This window comes from Apostichopus japonicus, chromosome 5, assembly GCF_037975245.1.
Source record: "Apostichopus japonicus isolate 1M-3 chromosome 5, ASM3797524v1, whole genome shotgun sequence".
Taxonomy (NCBI): Eukaryota; Metazoa; Echinodermata; class Holothuroidea; order Aspidochirotida; family Stichopodidae; genus Apostichopus; species Apostichopus japonicus.
The window spans coordinates 21,247,996-21,267,169 of NC_092565.1; the positions used below are offsets into that span (position 1 = coordinate 21,247,996).

The 19,174-nt window shown below is 37.5% G+C and overlaps 1 protein-coding gene across 1 annotated transcript in view; it reads left to right on the forward strand.

The window, feature by feature from the left end:
• Nucleotides 1-3,598: 3,598 nt before the first annotated feature.
• Nucleotides 3,599-19,174, forward strand: part of LOC139968011 (uncharacterized) — a 39,486-nt gene continuing 23,910 nt past the window's right edge. The window contains exons 1-2 of the mRNA XM_071972283.1: nucleotides 3,599-3,913; nucleotides 5,688-5,759. Coding sequence (XP_071828384.1) covers nucleotides 3,764-3,913; nucleotides 5,688-5,759 — 222 coding nt within the window. The 5' untranslated portion in view covers nucleotides 3,599-3,763. The remainder of the gene's footprint in view (nucleotides 3,914-5,687; nucleotides 5,760-19,174) is intronic.

Consider the following 19,174-nt stretch of genomic DNA (forward strand, 5'->3'; position numbering starts at 1 on the left):
CTAACGTTACCGAGTTTACCCTTTAATATTGAATGAATGAACAAGAGCCAGTGCCGTGCCCAGGATTACAAAGTTGGGGCCCAATTTCTGACTGATTTAAGGTAGGGGATGAATGAAGGATCATTAAAAAAGAGGATGTTGTCCTCCAGTCATTGAAACTGCCTCCTATATGGGAATGGAACATAAAACATTGAAGAATTGACGAAATAGAATAACAAACCATCCAATTTTAGAGACAAAACATACGTTATACTTTCGGGATGAATTTTCATAAGTTTGCGGTAAAACTCGCATTTTATTGGTTAATGTTATACTTTCGAAATGGGATATAAGTTATATCCAACACTATATGAGATAAACTCGAGAAATAAGGCCAAAAAACGCTGGAATCAATTTTGTGATATAATGTCACCGTTTTTTTCGAGAAGAATATTCAAAATCCAGAGGCTGCAGGGGAGAAACGTTACCTTCCCCTCCCCGCCATCTATGGGTATATACACCCCCCTCCCCACACACACACACACATACACGCAAAGCTTTGGTTTAAAACAAAAAACACCTCAAAAGTGCTTTTTGTTTTCACAAACTAGAATGAAGGGGCCCTATTCTGTGGTTGTAAGAAAAAAGTGTCCTTTCGTTATTTAATTAGTGACCTTTTGTTGAGAACTCGATATTTGAAAACTGGAATTGTGGTGTAGGCCTATTGTGGCATTGAGAATATTGTGGTTTACCAACTTAAATTGTAACACTGCATGACCATGATATTGTGCGGCCCCACCCTCCCAGATTTAACCATCTTTCTCCGCATCTGCAGCTATTTTACGGCCACAAATATATCCAGAAAGGGTCCTCAATCGGGCCATCTCCGATGATATTGCGGTCGATATGCACCGTGGCAAGCAACGAATGCCTTATATCCTTCAATTTTAATGGAAGTAACGGTCTTTTAAGGCTAAGTTTTGATGCACACCTAATACCACAAATTCAAGAAGAGGGTTTTCCACGGAGTTGCAGATCTGATCTCTTCCATGACGGAAGTGTTTGATCTCAATAGACCGTTGTCCTCGACCATTAACACCAAAATCTGCATTATTTTAAAATTAATATCATCAGTCTCGTCATATCATGTGGTTTAATGCATTTTCCCTACATTTTGACAAGGAGAAATCGGCTATTTAAGTTTTTTTTACCTATGACCTTAGACCTATATGACATCATAATTCACACAGGCCCAAGTTTATATGATCAACAACTACCCACTAAGAACTTGATCCGACTAACAGTTGAGGAGTTCATGACACACTTTTCGCACAACCATAGGCCAATGTGACCTTTGACCACAATTGAAGTTTGACCACGACCTTCAACACCTACATCTGTCCTTTTTAAAAATTTGTCTCATCATTCACTACATATGCCTTTCTAAATGCCTTTTTCATACATGCTGACAAGCAGAAAATGGCTAAAAAACAATATTTTTTGGTTTCTTGACCTTTAGCACATGACGTCATCAATCACGCAGGTACGATTGTACATGGTTGGGCCACAAAGTTTGAACTTGATCGGCCTTACGGGCGAGGAGGAGTTCGGGACAAACTTTTTGCTCACACATACAGGCACGCACACCTATACACACACACCCATCCTCACATTTCTGACGTAGAGTGCAGTACAATATCTCATCTCCTTATACATTGCATGTAGGGAGGTGAGATAATTATACGCATAGGCTTACGCGGTTAACAGTGTCGCAACCACCATGTTTGTTATGGCCATTGAACTCCAACTCATTGTCAGCAAATAAGAGGCACGTAAGTCAATTAAAACAAGCCATGCATAAACCAGGTGTCACTTTTGTGTATAATTTATAGATATGGACATTGGGTGCGACCTAAGGGTCGGTTTATCCTGTAGGCATCGCTCCCATAGGGAGGATGAGATATTGTACTGAGTTCCTTTGCCAGTTGGGCCAGTTGGGGTACCCCGGCCACCACTGCTGACCTCAAGAGAGTAGCTACTCAGGAAATTAACCATTACCATGACAATTGTTACTATGTAAAATGTTTTGGCAATTGTTACTATGTCAGTTGCCATAGTAAGAATTGCCACGGTAATGGTTAATTTTCCTGAGTAGCTACTCTCTTGAGGTCAGCCTATGTGGCCGGGGTCCCCGGGGTGACCGGAAGTCCATGCACTGAAGGAGGGGTCTAAACGTGTCCGTGTGTATGGGTGGGTGTGTGTGTGTCATTTTGTATGTGTGTGGTTGTGTGTGTCCATTGTTGTGTCAAAAACTACTCCTAAACCGGCTGGACCGATTTTCTTCAAACTTGGTGTGAAGGTTCGCCATGGTGAACCCTTGTGTCTCGCAGTTATGTGTGTTGCTGTTATGTTAGGCCTATTAATTCCGAACTAGGCTACAAAGTACAATATTGTGCCTGGCCTGGTCCAGTTAATTATTCGTGAAAACCTGGCTAAATTGGTGGACGTGGGTTTTGGAATTTCCAACAAGGTCTACGTGATACATAGAGTTAAAACGGCGGTAACGCGCGACGCGATTATAGCTCGTTCAAACTGGGAATTGGTAAGTCGTAATTTTGTGACGCGGTTCACCTTCGCGGCCGGTTCTAGCCTATATCACTTCAATTGTAAACATGTGCGTGCAGGACGCGCGATATGTTTAATGCATCGTACCTATAGACTATAGTCGCGTAGTCTAAGCGCACGTGAGGACAAGGTCAGCCTAATCTAGTATTAACTACCTTCACACGACATTAGAATTTGACTGATTGACAATGAGTGGTATTCTTTCTAGTCTAAAAGTCGTATAAAATGTACCCCCTCCCCCCCCCCCCCAAAAAGAAGTGGAAAATTTCACAATAATTTGACCACTGTTAAAAGTATGAAATCTGGAGTCAGGACTCCAAGCCTAGATATGTTCAGTGTAAGGTTCACAAAATAAATCAATCATGTTAACTAAAACGGGTATTGCCAAATTCCATAGCTGATAATAAATTCACGCATTTGAAATCAGTGTTTACTGAGATATTCAACTCCGTGGATTGCCATCTTAGTTGTTTCTGCAATTGCGTTAATGAGAGCTGCAATTCTAATTAAATATTGGAACATACGGTACTCCCGCTCCTCACTTGCTCCTATAATTTATAATCGCGTAATTGGCTATACACCTTTGCATCGACTTTATATCGCTTTCTTTTTCGCTATTTGCCAGTAACCATAATAGCTTTTTCGCTATTTGCCAGTAACCATAATCATAACTCTGCAGCTACTTTTCGTTATTGATGAACATAATCCAAACCTTACAATTACATCAAAATATAACAGCATAAAGACATACAGACTACAGAGCGAGCAAGGGAAAGTTTCAAAACAAATGAAACGACTTAAACAAGTCAACAGTGAAATTTCTTATTCCTAAAAATGTTTCAAATACATCTTCCTTATTCAGGCAATAACTTCTAGGATAAAGAATACGCAATTAGTTCTTGATATGAATTTGGAACCGTAAAACGTATTAACTTGAAATACCACCATCCATAATATTTCTTGCCTTCAGCAAAATAATTGTACCTGGCAATATTGCATTGTGGGGGTAAACCTGCCATATTGGAATTTTTACATGGCAGCAACGCCCAGCAAGCCGACAAAACACGGCGTTTCCATTGTTAACAACGCTAAAGTGGAAGCTAAGTTTGCCTTAAACTGAAACTAGAAGCATATTCAATAAAGGAAAGGGTATTAAAAAATGAGTTCGATGGACAGTAAACGGTCAAAAAGACGTCGGAATAAGCGTGGAAGTGCTAAGGCCAGACAGAAAATATGTAATGTTAGCGGGGGATCTAACGTTAGTGTTGTACACAACAATGTGGATTCTTTCTCTCAATCACATGCTCAGGTAAACATGGAATTGTGATCGGTTTTAATACGTGTATTTCAGAGGTGACAGTTTTGCAGAAGTCTCATATGGTTTTCGAGCAAATATGATGAATGAATCATTTTAGCCAAATATCTGAAAACTTCAAACATGACGTCGTTACAATAGAATCGTAGCATAACACAGTAACCAATGGACGTAGCCTAACGTTAGGCTGACTATACTGCGTGCAAACCAAAAACCTGGGCCTAGCCTATTGAAAACGTTACGTTAGGCTTACATGACCAACCTAGCATTGTGTTGTATCCACTCATGTTCATTATAGGATGAAATATGTTATGTCCAGACCCCTGTTCGCAAACATTTAAACCTAGGATCCTCCATGAGGACCAAGTCAATATCCAAATGATCCCAACCCATCAGAATTGATGCTCAAGTCTCAAGCTGCATGAATCCTAACTTATCCTAGGCCTAGCTTGGACTATGCACTGAGTTCAAGCTTTGAATATAGTAGATAAATATTCTAAGTCTGAAAAACTCTGCAACCCACAGAAAATGTTTCTCATAACACTTTTGGTGTACCTCCTACAGTTGCGGACCATCAGATTAGGTCTAGTATGGTGGTGCATGGTAACTATGCATGCCCCTCACCCGTCCCAACTCTGCATACTGCGTTATACATACATGTAGCTGCACTGATAGATACATTAGTTGCTGTGACCATAAGTCAAAATTGCAACCACATTTCCATTCACAATTTTAGTCTACAAAGCCTTTTACCAAGTGGACTAATTTACCATAGTGAGACTAAGAAACATGATTTTGAGACACTTTCGTTGATTATTCCATCCATTTATTTATATTAAACAGTAAATTCCAAGGCATGCAGGAAGTTAGAGAATTTTCCCTTGCTTCAAGCAGTTTAACTCCCAACCTTTACAAGTGTAATTATTACTATGTCTGGCAGAATCTGGCCATACCCTATCTATGAAATCACATGGCTGAAAGATGCAACTAAACCACTGAGCCAAATCAGCGAGATATTCATCACTGCTATACTTTATAGAACATTTATGCCTTTACTATCATAAATTTACCATGTACCATAATAATCTCTACAGAATTTACCATGTACCATCATATTATCTATAGCCTAGACCTATCTTCACTTTGGCTTGAGCATATAGGCCTATTTCAGTGGTAGGTATTAAACCACAAACTTGGCAAACGCAACATTTCTACAACAAAGGTACAGTTTTAATACTACTTCTACTATTTCTATGATATGGTGACCAGACTTTCAGGAAATCCAGGGACATAAATATGTTGGTCCCCTCATGTTGACATTGTAACATTCATGCAAGGGGTAAACCTACAGGTTCACAATTTAGGGGACATCTCAGTCATTGATGTTGCTACATTGCTAAACACTGTAGAGATATCCTCATAATACAGGTCTGTTAAAGGAGGACTATGTTGAATAAAAGTTATAACATAATTTTCTTCAAAGTATACAAGGTACTTGCTGTTCACACATTTGTTGGTAAGATTGCCATAAAATATACTGCTGGTGGTTAAGGAATTTTGACAACATTTTGACATAAGAGCTTCTATATTGGTCTGAATATCACATTTTTACCTCAATTTTCGTTAACTGGATGATGACAAGATCATTCAATATTAGTGTCAGCTACTCCTTCGTTTCAAGTATGTGGCGTTACCACTGTGCACAAAAAATAATTTACAACAGTAAGTCCTTCCTTACAACTGTTATTTCTTTGTTTACTTTTATCAGCTCTCAGATAACCTGAAAAAGATGCCGAGTACCCAGCCAGTCTCTGAGTTGGATCTGGATAACATTCCACAGGTCAGTAGAAAAAGTGGATCAATAACTCTATCCTCAACCTAAAATCCAACTTGTCCTATACTAGAGGGGAATGCATAAGCCTAATGTTACTACATTAATAGGCTCTGCAGGCCTTCAGTGATGTATATGATAAGACTGTAAACAACTGATTGATGAACTGACTGCTGCATATTTATACTGACTACTAATATCCTAAAATTACTTTCTAAAGTTAACAGATGATGATGGTTTGCCCCGCAGAGTTAATCGTAAAAATGTGGTTTGCGTGATAGAAACATTCCTTAATGCACTTGTTGGGGAATATTTGCATAAAATTTGCTAAAATTAACCAATGGGAGATGGTTAACACAGTGCAATTTGCACATCTCTTGCGCTAGGCTCATCAAACCTGTTCCTGTATTGCTGTGCACTCAGGCTAGCGCTCCAGAAGGTCCTGGCTATTTATTGATAAGTTGGAAAGTCAAGTTGGAAAGTCCATTGAAACTGTACATCAATTGACCCTTATTGTTAAATGGTGATGTCCGATGTGTAATTATGGACCAATCATGTGTTGCCTGAATCTATCAGACCTGTGTGGAAACGTTGTGTTCAACATTGCCACTAAATTCTACATGGTGATGGTCAACACCGTCAACTTATGAACTGCTCAAGAGTACAAAGGTCAAGTTTTGTAGCAGTAAATGTGTGCAATTATGCAATGCGGAGAGATTGCTTGGGCTACACTGTACAGTGCGCACATGTAAAAGTAAATGAACACAGTTGCTCAATACATTCTCAGGTGGGAAAGTAACAAATTTTCAGCCAATTTTACACTTCAACACATCCAGAGTAGAATGGATTATCACCAAATGATGAAATTTTGGAAGATGCACATAAATTGTTCCTCCCTGACATGAATTCAAGTAAAAGTGTAACCAAAATGGAGAAAAATGGCAGTGATTTTTACAAATTTCCAGACCAGGTAGTAACGTCTTGGACCGGTAGCATTTTTCTTGGACGGTCCCCTGGGTACCCATTCCCAGCACTAATAATAAGAAATATTTGGTAAATTATGTAGAACTGTGTGTAAATGAGTGTTTGCACAAGATAGTTAATACAGTTTAATTCAGTTTATCGGAATCAGGCCAATTATTGCATAATCGGGAAAAAAATCGGCATCGGTAAAAGTTACATGGAATACCAGTTATGTCATACCGATTATTCAAAAACATATGGAAGGTGAAAATGATGTTCTAGGTTTGCTCTTTAACTACGAAAACTTAACATTAAGATATCCTCTATACGTCTTTAACAATGTAGTTCGATCAAATTAGGGTGCCAGGGTCGCTGATTTGGATCCCTCATGGTTTGTGACTATCATAAGGCTCGACGCTGCTCTTTTGTAAATAACGTTGCGAGCGAATTACTTTGCAGTAGCTTTGTAGCACTGAGCACTCACTAATAACAATGAGTAATGTGCTGCACTGAGACATAAATGCGACTACTAGTATCAGCTGCTCTGTCCCGTGATGTGATCATGTTTTGCTGATGTATAAATATGATATTCAATTGAAATCTGGGCTTTCTTCTGCTTGTATGATGAAAAAAAGCCTGCCATGTACTGTAGACTAGCTTTCTGTTCATGTTTCGATTAGCACTGCTCTCATTACGTACGCATGCGTGGGCATACTTCGCTAGACCATATTTCCCAGAATTTTGCCACTCACAATCCTGAAAATGTGTTATTTGTCAATTAGGTGGATACTGCCTATGTTGATAAGCTTAGGTTACACTATGTTTAGTCATGAAATGCTCCGTAGTGCAGTATTTGATGCAGTAATTGGTAATGTGATGTTTCTTTTTTCTCACAATTTGCAAAGGGTCATGCTTCCCAACCCAACCCCTCCCCTTTACCGTGGATCCACATAGGCCTCATATTGCAGTTAGGAAACACAACAGGCAAACTAGAGGTGTATTTTATTTTGTAGGAATAAGTAATATTGGTCTTCAACCGGTTAGTAAGGTTACTTTTTTTTAACAAGGTTACAACAAGAAATGGAAACGATGAATTAAGACAATTGACAACGACCTGTGGCTTGAAAATTAATAACAAGCCGATCGTATACTGAACTCATATTCATGTTCGGCAGCATGTATATCGTCCACACAAACCTGTTGAAAGAATGTATCTTTTCCTTCAGTAGACAAGAAAACAGACGATAGTAGAAAAATAAAAGTGTTTCAATGTTTTTCAATATTTTATTTTCACTGCCCAATGGTAGCACTGTTAAGTTAGGAAGTTCCATCTAATCTCTTACTATTGTGCACGGCACAAATTTTACTCAATTTAGTGCAATTGTTTGATGACGACAATAACCTGTCAGCAAACAATGCTGTGCGACTGTATTGTTTTCTTTTATCTCCCGGACTTGTGCCATGCATAAGGTTCACTACTAGCACTAATCCTCTATGGTCAGCACAGGATAATGTGAGGCCTCTAACTATGGGTAATAACTCCTTAAATTGTCAAAGCAACTCACTCATGTTTTGCGAATTGCGACATTTCATGTTCATTATTTAATCCTTGGTTGAACACTGAATGGATATATGCAAGAGAATACACAGGAAACAAAAGAAAACACAATAACAATTGTTTCAATCACATACTTAATTACTGAGTTTGTATAAACCGTATATTTTCTTTTTATCAAATAATTGCAATCGGCCCGATTATGAAAATATAATCGGTAATTGGTAGTTTCTGTTGTAGCATAATCTTTTGAACACTATAGACTGTATACCTGCCATAGCGTCATTACCAGAAATAGGTGCATAAAAAAAAAATGTGCGGTTTTCTTAGCATGCATGGCCTAATAACAGTATGCGGATGGAGGTGTAGGGAATTGTGGTAGGCCTACACACACATTTAACTTTCATCACAAAGTCTGTGTCATACGGAAGAAAAACTCAAAGAGATTTCAAACAGTGACTAGTTTACAATGGTCGAAGTCCTGGAAACTCTCCGTCGTTCATTCTTTCATAGTTTCTCTTTTCGATATCAAAATTTACTGAGAACTTCTTTCAACTCAGAGGGAAACAAATTTTATCAAAGAGCCCTGTCAGTGCCACTGATAGTGCTAGCATTGACTGAGTATACCGCAGGCACAACTCACAAACACCTTTATCGCGATTGCAAACTCTTGGCGAGCATCTTATCCATGGATGTATGCTTCATATATGTACTAGACTGTCTTAGTGACTTCCTGTAACAAATTTGTGAAAAGCACATAATTTATGGTGCTCCTTGCATACCTGTCTCCTCACAACCTCAGCACTACTCTTCCTTGTCTACAGTGACACTGGTAACCTTATAACATGTGCACCCTCTATCACCGGACTCCGTCAGTCAAACAATTCACAACAGCCTACCCAATTCCCTCCGCCGTCCTCTCTACATGGTGACACTGAAAAATTTCCTTTTCGGGTAAACATGCACAGTGCTTCCTGGGGCCCTGTTTTTCCCTGTTTGGTAACAAATATGTCAAACACTATGCATTTGTCTATGCGGTTAGGCTTAGTTTTCATGCCATAGTAGGATATTGTTACGAAAGTGTTGCTATCACAAAGGGTACTCCAAAAGTTTTTGTTATAGATATGCTACTTAAGGTCTTTTCTGCAAGGAACTACTATTCACTGTAAATTGTCTGTTTTCATAAGAAAGTTCAATCACATGTTTTGTTAAGATTTTCAGCCTTCACTTATTGTTAGGCCTTAAAAAAATAGTCACAAAAGTGGAAAACTGTTGTATAGTTCATGCTGTGATCATTCAAACTGCTGCGATAGTTCTTTATGTGTAAAAGGTGAGCTTGAAGGGTTTGGTTGTAAAATTGTTTGTTTGGATCATTACCACATGTATGTTTTCTCTTATCCTGACCTGTAGTAGTACAGATGTTTTCATGGGAAGATATAACATTAAGCATTGCCCACTACACATGTGCACAGTACATACCACTCAGCTTTTCACACCTTCTCAGAGCGGATCTCCATTGGTTGGAAGGAGAGGAGAAATTCAATAAAAATATAATATAAAACCCCCTCTTATAAAGTCCATAAGAACCAATCACATCATTCACAGTTAATTTGTTAAATGCTCACTGAAACGTTTTTATGTGCGATATTTGTGGAAACGTCCATTTCCATATGAGGAAGTATATATACCGTGGACTGTCAGGATAGCGGGTAGAGTTATGAGAAAAACAACAAAATAACAAACAACAGTTTTCAAGTATCTATTAAGACAAAGGCCTTCCCGTCCTCCTCTTTGTTTATAAATATCAGTGCATTAGTTCTTGATTTTAAGAGCTCTGTCAAAGATGGATGCAACAACACAGAAGTCCTACATGTTTCCTGATAAAGAGTTTTTGGTTTAAAAAAAAAGAATGCTGTGTCATGTTAAATGGATGAAAAAACCTTGTTATACCAATTTCCAGGTGCCTTCATTCATAAGGACAAAATGTGCATTTTTACGCAGTTTTACCACTTCTTGCATACATAGTGTGTGTCCTACATGTAGTTCGGTGACTTTGTATTTTTTTTTTTTGGTGACAAATACCAATATTTACGGTATTGATGTGACGGTATATCGGTAATTCTGTTTTCTACCATACCGGTGGACCTTACCGATACTCCAGCAAGATTTGCATCAGAAACAGCTATTAAGCTGCTGAATCAAATGATCGAGAAGTACAGTTTTTCGAATGCCCAATCTTACGGAATGTTCCCATTTTCCGTCGTGTCTGTTTGTGGTTTCCCTCATTTTGTCCGAAATGGCATGCCATGGTGCCCTGAAATTTTCAGAAAAGTGCCCATTTCAGTGATAATCCAATGCAATTTACCTTTTTGAACCCGATCTTTGCCTACTTATATACAAAATAAAACAAAAACTATTAGCAAACTGCTTATCCACTAAAGAGCCTGTGTAAGAGAATAAATTGTAAAAGTAAGTGGGCCTGACGTTTCGATCCTAGCAGGATCTTCTTCAGTCTACTTATATACACATCTTTTCTAAATGTCTAAATCAAACCCAAAACAATAATAAAATTTTGTTAGACACGGTATTACGTGAACTGTAGACTAAACGTACAGTATACATGAAGTGTCTTAATATGTATCAACAGTGATTGGAAACGTACACAAACAGTACATATATAACAGTATGTAGAATTCCAGTTTTCCTTCACAGTGTTTCTTCATAATTGATCATGATAATCAATACAGTGACTCAACCAAGGATAAAAGGCTTGAAAACTTCCTGTTAATCTTGGGAGCTGTACAAAGTTCTATCTATAGACCTAATGTGCTATTTCCAGTGGTGATTTTGCATTACGTGTGCCAGACAATCAACCTGTACTCTTTGAGTTGGAGTGAGTCCTTTCACAGCTACAAACGGGTCATTGTATCAAAATGGCAGGAAGGGGACATTGAAAAGCAATTTATTGCATCTGGTCTACATGATATTAACAAAGTAATGATAATGATAAAAGCCGAAAAATAATAGATTTATCAGAAAAAGTGAAGACAGATGCCAAAATTTGATGAGACCTTGATTATTATACTTTAAATTATTTCCAATGTTGATAATATTATGGTTAAGTGCAATTTCCATACATAGCTGAGTTAAGAAAGGAGCTGTGAGGTAAACTGTATCACAGTTGAAATTAGGAATCCCGGTAAATAAAATATTAACTACTATAAATTTGAAGGTAAGTATGGCCCAATCCAGGAAATTATTTATAGATTCGAATCTTAGTGAAGCAGTTTTGAGGTGTCTGACGCTGAAGTCTGTCTCTAGTCTAATCCACTGTAACAGTTCCTGACTGTGTGAACAAACTGCTTTAAATACATCTTTCCACAGTTTGTGTATAATGTGGAGTAACTTGACCATATTGTATATTATATTTTAAAATGTGATATGGGATAGTCTTTTCCCTGCCATCTTTGTTTCTAGCTTGTTGGATTCCTAATGCGGAGTACAAGAAGCCCATTTATTTTAGTTAAGAAGGGGGCGGGGAACTGCTTGTAATGCAAAATGCCTGTGTAGGCAAACGTATAAAAATCAGAGGGCCTGGCCAGAGAGCATACTGTATATGGAAACCTGTAATTGAAAACAGACCTGAGTAAATTGGGACTAGTGATAACGCTTGATATCTGGTTCAGCCGTTGAATGTAAAAATTATCATTTTCCACGTCCGGTCGGATTTTGTTCTTCATCTGCCCAGACTTATCTGTGGAGATAAACTTAAATCTGTGGTCATTGAGTATCTGTTACCAATGAGAATGAACTTTTCAGAAAGGAATGTAAACAACGAATGTAAATATCAATTTCCTTCTTTTAATATACTACTCTGAGCATATTTTCACAAGTCTTGATAAAGGAAGAGAAGGTTTCTTTGCCTTTGTTATTGTTTTCTCTGATTTCATTTCCTCGTGGAAAAAACCTGGTCCAGCCGGATCCAAATACAGTATGTACAGGGAACATACAAATGAATAGAGAGGAATTAGATAAATGGGCAGTGAGAAGTAGAGAAGCAGCAGATGAACGGGCTAAGAACTTTAGGTTAAATTGATGAGTATAAAAGAGATAGGGTGAGCAGTTGAGGTTATAAAAGAAGAGGAGGCAGATGAAAGAAAGGTGAAACTATGTAAGAAATGAGATGTGGTGAGGATGGTAAGAAGCAGATGAGGAATAAAAATAGGGGAAATGGGGAGAAAGTAGGATGGTGAAACAAATGGGTAACTTTATCCTTAGGTTTCTTGAGAGGATGCGGTTGAATGGTATAAAGGCTTGCATCCACAGTCTTAGCTAGTTGAGTAAACATTCATTGGCTTGAAAATTCCTGCCCGACATACCTTAGTGTGATTCAAATGCTTGAATTGCTTTCCAAATCTTCGTAGTGTTGACTGTGTGTCTGTGACCAAATTGATAACAGACGCTTCTTTAGGGTTGTGGTACTTGCCCCAAAATATTGTGTTTAGTACGGTACTGCAGACTGACTACAAGAATTAAGGTTTTAGTGTAAAGTGAAAGTAGGTCGAACTCAGTTACAACAGGAAAGATAATACTATGTAATGATGTATGGTGTCCTCACATTATGGTAGGTCATAATGATGCTGGGTTAAGGCTGCACAGTAAACTGGTCTCCAATCTAAAAGCCACGGTTTTGACCCATTTTTGCACATGAAAAACAGGAGAAACACTGCCTGGAAAATGCGTAAGAATGGCTGGAATATGGTTGACTGCGGTAGTGTAAAACACTGCGAAAGTTGTTCCATATGTGCATTAATAAAGACAATTAACAGGCTAAATGCTGTTGATAACAAATACTTATTTACACAAAGGCCCCCCAACATAAGGCAAGCAGTACCATATGTGTCGATCCATTGAGGTAATTTCTCAAAAATTTGTTCAATTTTCCTTAGTTGTAGATGATATTTTTTATTCCTTTTGAACAGTCAAATTTTCCTTTGATGTTGTCTGATAAGACAAGTGCATTTCATAGAGATCCACACAAGAAAAGCAAGTTACGCCAAAATGTATCATTCCTGGGTCTACATGCATGATCATATTAAGGCAATGAGTTTCGTACACCAGTACCACGTAATAAAAGTATTTCAGCACAAGCGCAAAGTTGAGCGGTAATAACACATTTGAGGTTTACATACATGGTAAAACATGGATAACTAGTCATATTACTGAGATTTGTTCCCAAATAATCAGTAGATGTTTTCCAATGATTTGATTGGTTGATAGTCTGTAATCAAGCAAGTACTGTATTCATATATAAATCCCTTCAACGCGAAAGATTCGATCACTGCTGCGTCACTTTCACTGTGTAAACAACTGATAAGCCTATAGATGCTTATTGCTAAATATGCACAGTTCATAACGTTACAATATTTTTTCACATTTGCGTCACAAAACATGGAAATGATATTGTTACTCATGAGCGGCCATCAATGATTTCTCATGCACTTGGCCTCAAAAATGGAATGATCATATTTGTGTTAATCTTATCACAGTGTTCTTATAATTGTTTCATGAAACATGCTGGTCTGTTTTCAACTTTTTGCCTTAGTAAATGTTCGTGCTAATTTTGCGAGTTGGGTAGTTAGCACATCATTAGTTAGTACTTCAGTTTGGGAGTTCCATGCCTATTTTAGTGTGTGTGAAGACATTGCATTGTAAACAAGTTACATTTGTGTTTGCGTGTAGGCTATCACTGGGGCGTGATGAGCCGCTCAGCAAAACTTCAAGTTCAGTGTTCATTTCTTTAAAAACAAGAACGGCAAACAAAAAGTGTTTTGGTCTTAGTATTATTTTTTGAAACTGCCTCTAAAATATGTAACATTCGGCTGCAAATACAACTTGACATTCCCAAATACGTGACCCTCTGGAGTGGAAGAAATTTTGCAACTTAGATAGTTTGTGTACAGTATGTACAGTACCATACATATGTTTTAAAAACCAGGTTTTTTTTTTATTAAAATTGGTTTAAAAATTGAAAACAGGCCCTTATTTAGTTTGCAGCCACATGCTATGGTTTCTAGGCATGGGATAATCCTTTAAATTTAGATGCCACTGAAGGAGGTGGATCTTGTCAATTAAGCACTCACTTTCTATTAAAAAGCTGCAGAGCAAAATTGTGCTGCTTAATAGAGCTATCAGTAATACTGTAGTGTAGTGCAGCACATATAGGTATTAATAGGACATTGTAGTATCATAGCTATCAAAGTGTTAGCATGTCAGAGTGGCCAGATGGACAATTCCAAGCAGGGAAAAATTTCACGTTTTGTGTAGAAGTTTACATATTAACAAATATCAGTAAGTACAGTACTTATTATAAAATACCTAAAGTACTTAGGTGAGCTTCTTTATATGCACAAACTGTCATACATAATTGTAAATTTCTGTAAGATTCTGCAATTTTGCGTATCAATTAGCTACAGTATGCGATATTTGATTATTCCTCGAAGTAATTTGGAGATGCAGAAAGTTCTGCAAGGAAAGTACTTTGAAAAACAACTTAGAACTGCAATTTTTAGCATGCATGGTAAAATTTGGAGCCAACACTGATGACCTATGAGAACAGTACAACACAGATCTGTTAAAAGGATTGTCTGGTGGCCCAAAGAAGTTAGCTTAAAAAATAGTAAATAATTTTCCAAACATGTTGTCAAAGTATGAGAACGCTAATGTTGCGTTTGACAGAGAAACGATTTTTTAATCATTATGGATAGACATTTCAAATATGATTTGAACAGTACAATACGTGACGTCAGCTCTGCCATAGCAGATTGCGTCATAACCCACCCTCCGCACAGTACCTATATGGTAATCACAACAAAAACAGCGTTTGTATACGGATAAATTTCTTCCTTAATTTCCGGTGAAATTTCTTTAAAATTAGATATGTTTTCAAAAACTCCTTAAGCGGCCATGTACTTGATCGGTGGTTCCGTGGTCTTTGTGTAACACAAGGTAAATTTTAACAGCAGATTCTGAGTTGTTCAGGCTATACATCGCGCTATCCAGCTCCAACGCGAAAAATGTTCGCATGTAAGCTTTACTCAAACGTTGACAATCGGACAGTTCTGCGAAGCCTAAGCTTCTCATTGCTACATTCTGCTCTGACAACGATTCGATCAATTTCTTCAATAATTTCCGGTGAAATTTCTTATAAATTAGATATGATTTAAAAAACTCCTTAAGCCGCCATATATGTAGTAGATCGGTGGTTTCGTGGTCTTTGTGAAACACAAGATAAGTTTTAACAGCAGGCTCTTCGTTGTTTACACATCGCGGTATCCAGCTCCAGCGCGAAGACTGTTCGCGTGTATAGGCTACTCTAACGTTTACAATCAGACAGTTCTGCGATGGCATCGATCCCGCCAAGTTTCATCTTTCGGTTTAACGAATACTTTACAAGTTTCCTTTTACTGTTAATTTGATCCGTGAATTTTATTTCAGCGATTTCGAAGAACAGTTAATGAACTGTGGTTTGAGTGTGAGTGTACTATGTGTAACGCTATACAAGTACACCAACTGAGCATCGTAGTATATACGTTCGCGAGTATGTACGTTATATATATGAGGCAATCCAATGTGCTTACACGTGAGTTTATTTGCTGCGGAATTGGGAGTGCTAACTTCAAGTCGCCTGTTTTGCCTATCTGCAACCACTATGTCAATCACCATATTGAAGCGTTCGAACAAACGGTACTTTTGGTGAGAAACTGGTGAATTTGAAAACCAGATTTCTACAAGAAGAAAACGTCGAATGGGGACAATTTTTACATGGTTAGAAAGAGAAAAATAATAACTACAAAGACAATGTATCAAAATCTTCCACCAGACAATTCCTTTAACAGGAATTACAGGATTCACAGGAATGTTACATAAATCGTTAGTTGATTTGATTAAGTGATTCTTGGAATGACTACATAGCTTTAATGTTATTGTTTACTTGCTAGAAATTCAAAGGTCATTTTCGAGAATGTTTTGTTTGCGTACACCATTGTAATCACCTTCAACTGTGATTTGCTTGTTACTGGGAGTGATGGTACTATAAGTACAGCAGGGTAAACTTTGCATGATTTCAGATGGTGCAAGTAGTTTTTAGCATGACTTGTGAAAGCTAAACATAACATGTACAGTAAAAGATTGAGAACACTGTCATCACAACACTGTCTTGATTTTCAGCTTTTGTTTTAACTAAGAGAAGGTCGGTACATGATCAAGTTTTGTAGTATAGGAAAATGACATTAAGGTAATTGTCTAGCACTAAATGAAAAGCGATAAACCACATGTGGAAATTTGAAAGAACATTTTAGTCTGCAGCTCTTACCCTGAAATTAATTTACGATGTAGGTCCTAAACCACACCATACGTGAACAGGAAAAAGAAGTGAAGTTATAGAAGAAAAAGAAGAAAAAGAAGTTATAGAACACAAATTTGAACCCTCACTCTTCTGAAGCAAAACAGTGTGATAAATACCAGGCCCTGTACTAAGTGTGATAATATTGCAAAATTCAGATGTTACAATGGAGTTTCCTTCAGCCAATCTCCCAGTAACCAAATATAGATGTTCAAAATAATTTTTTTTTTTTTTTTTCATATAGTTGAAGTAAATCTGATAAGCTGCAAATTATTCATAGCTTCCTATTTCAATCATTATCAAATACGTATGTAGTCACAGTTTATATCCTTTGCACCAAGTTCAATACAGAGTTGTAAAAAAAATGTTGCTGCACTTCTTGAATCCCAAGATTTTGCATGCCACAGGAAATTTTATGAAATTTGTATGATTTGCAATTTTCTGTCCAGATTGTTTTACATAAAAATATGGATTGTGCATACAAACCAGTACCATTGAAAGGAGTAATTGTTAGTCCAAAGACTAAAACATTGATAGTACTGTACATGTACAGTATGTGTCCTGGTTAATTTATTGGTATATGGATGGGTAATCATGTTACTATTAGTTTTATAAGATAGATTTAGTGATATTAAAACCTTCCCTTGGTAAGATATTCAGAGTTCCATTAGCAATGCACATGGTGGAAAATTGCTGTCAAAGGGGTGTCATGGTTGCAAGGAAACAGGTAAGTCAATCTGAAATTTCAAAACCAGCTGAGATTTGGAAAAACAGTACATTGGTATAAATTATTGATAGATCTACAGATTACCTTCAATATTTAAGTTTGCAGACTTCAAACTGTTGGTTTGTAGAAACTCTAGAAATGTGAAGGAAAAAAACCCATGTAGCATCTGTCATGTGTACAGTATCATATGCACAAATTACAGTACTCTATGTGTATAGGAGGTGCAGGAGGTGAAGTATTTATTTTCGCTTTGACAAACATTAGTTCAAAAATGTTGAACACAGTTGTTGTCTTTAAATAGCACATACATGTATGTCAGTGCCAGCATGCATAGTCTCTTCACATATGTACAGAAGCAGCCCAGGAATGCAAATCACTTAATGTTAATGTGTTTCCCAAGGAACTTTATTCGTCTGTATCAGTCACTCGTGATAAGAGTGCATTGCTCCTCGAATCCTCTCATTATGCAGCTAAATTCAAAGTCGAGTTCCACCTTCTCGTGAAAGCTCTCAATTTCACTGCTCAGGTGACTACTGTAGCTGTAGCGAAGAGTAAGGTGCCCAGCTGCAGGGGGAATGCAATATAAGTTACAGGTCTGAGAGCTCCCTTGGGGCAGTGGAGAAGAAGGGACATAGTGTAAATAAAAGTTAGCACACTCACTACATATTGCAAAACTGGTGGGAGTTCCCCCTCCATGTTTTTGTAACATTCTTACAACAATTTTTACGGTATGTTCAAACTCTCACATGATCCGTAAGGTCTATTGAAATAATAAGCTAGCGTGCAGTTTACATGTAGAGAGAAGCACACAACTTTATTAGGTATTTGTGTCATTCCTTTCTTGAGCTAAATACTGCTCTCTTAGCCACTGTAACAGTGCCATAGAAAACTTGGAATATAAAAGTCCTCTACGTGAAGCCTGGTATTAGAACCCCACAAGTGTTGATTTGTAGAAATGAAAGCATTTGGAAATTTGTAATCTATTTTCCCAGCCTAATCACATGATGTCCACTGTATTGTATAGAGAGTAATACTGTACCATCAAGAACAGCACTGTAACTTGCCAACCATATCTGTTTTGTTTGTTTTTTCACACATATTGTGTGATTTACTTTTTGTAGGCTGTAACACTAACTATGGCAAAAAAAAAAAAAAAAGAGGAAATACACTTACTGAGCTAAGGTAAGGGAAAAAAAAGACATGGAACATTCAGCTATTGTAAAGGAGAAGAAACTGCTTATTAATGTTAGTAGTATATCTTTAACTCAGGAACTATTATCCACATAACATGAATACAGTATAAATTTGTGTCCATGTATGGGAACAAACTTTGCAGTAACAATAATTTGTTTGTGTGTAAGTGTGTGTGTGTGGCTACTTTGAGATTTCTTTTAGTCCACAATGAATCCCATAGAGTAGAACACTACTTTAGTAATGTGTGTACAAATATTCTGTACTTAAACATGTTTAGCTCAGGATCAAGAGTTAGCTCAGGATCAAGAGCACAATAGGCATTATTCTGAAGCTTTGTATTATATACTGTACCTACAGTATAAATGAAATTCATTGATTACCACCTCCTCTGATCACCAGTAAAAGCACACTTCATCCATGCAGTATTATCACACCACACTACAACACAGTAATCTCCTTCATCATATGGAAGAGAGCTCAAAACAGATTAAGTGTTGTGTGGGTTGCCTGTACTGTGTTCTGTTGGCTCTGTGTTGTACATCTGTGTACTAGAGTATATACTACTGTGTGTAGTGTACTGC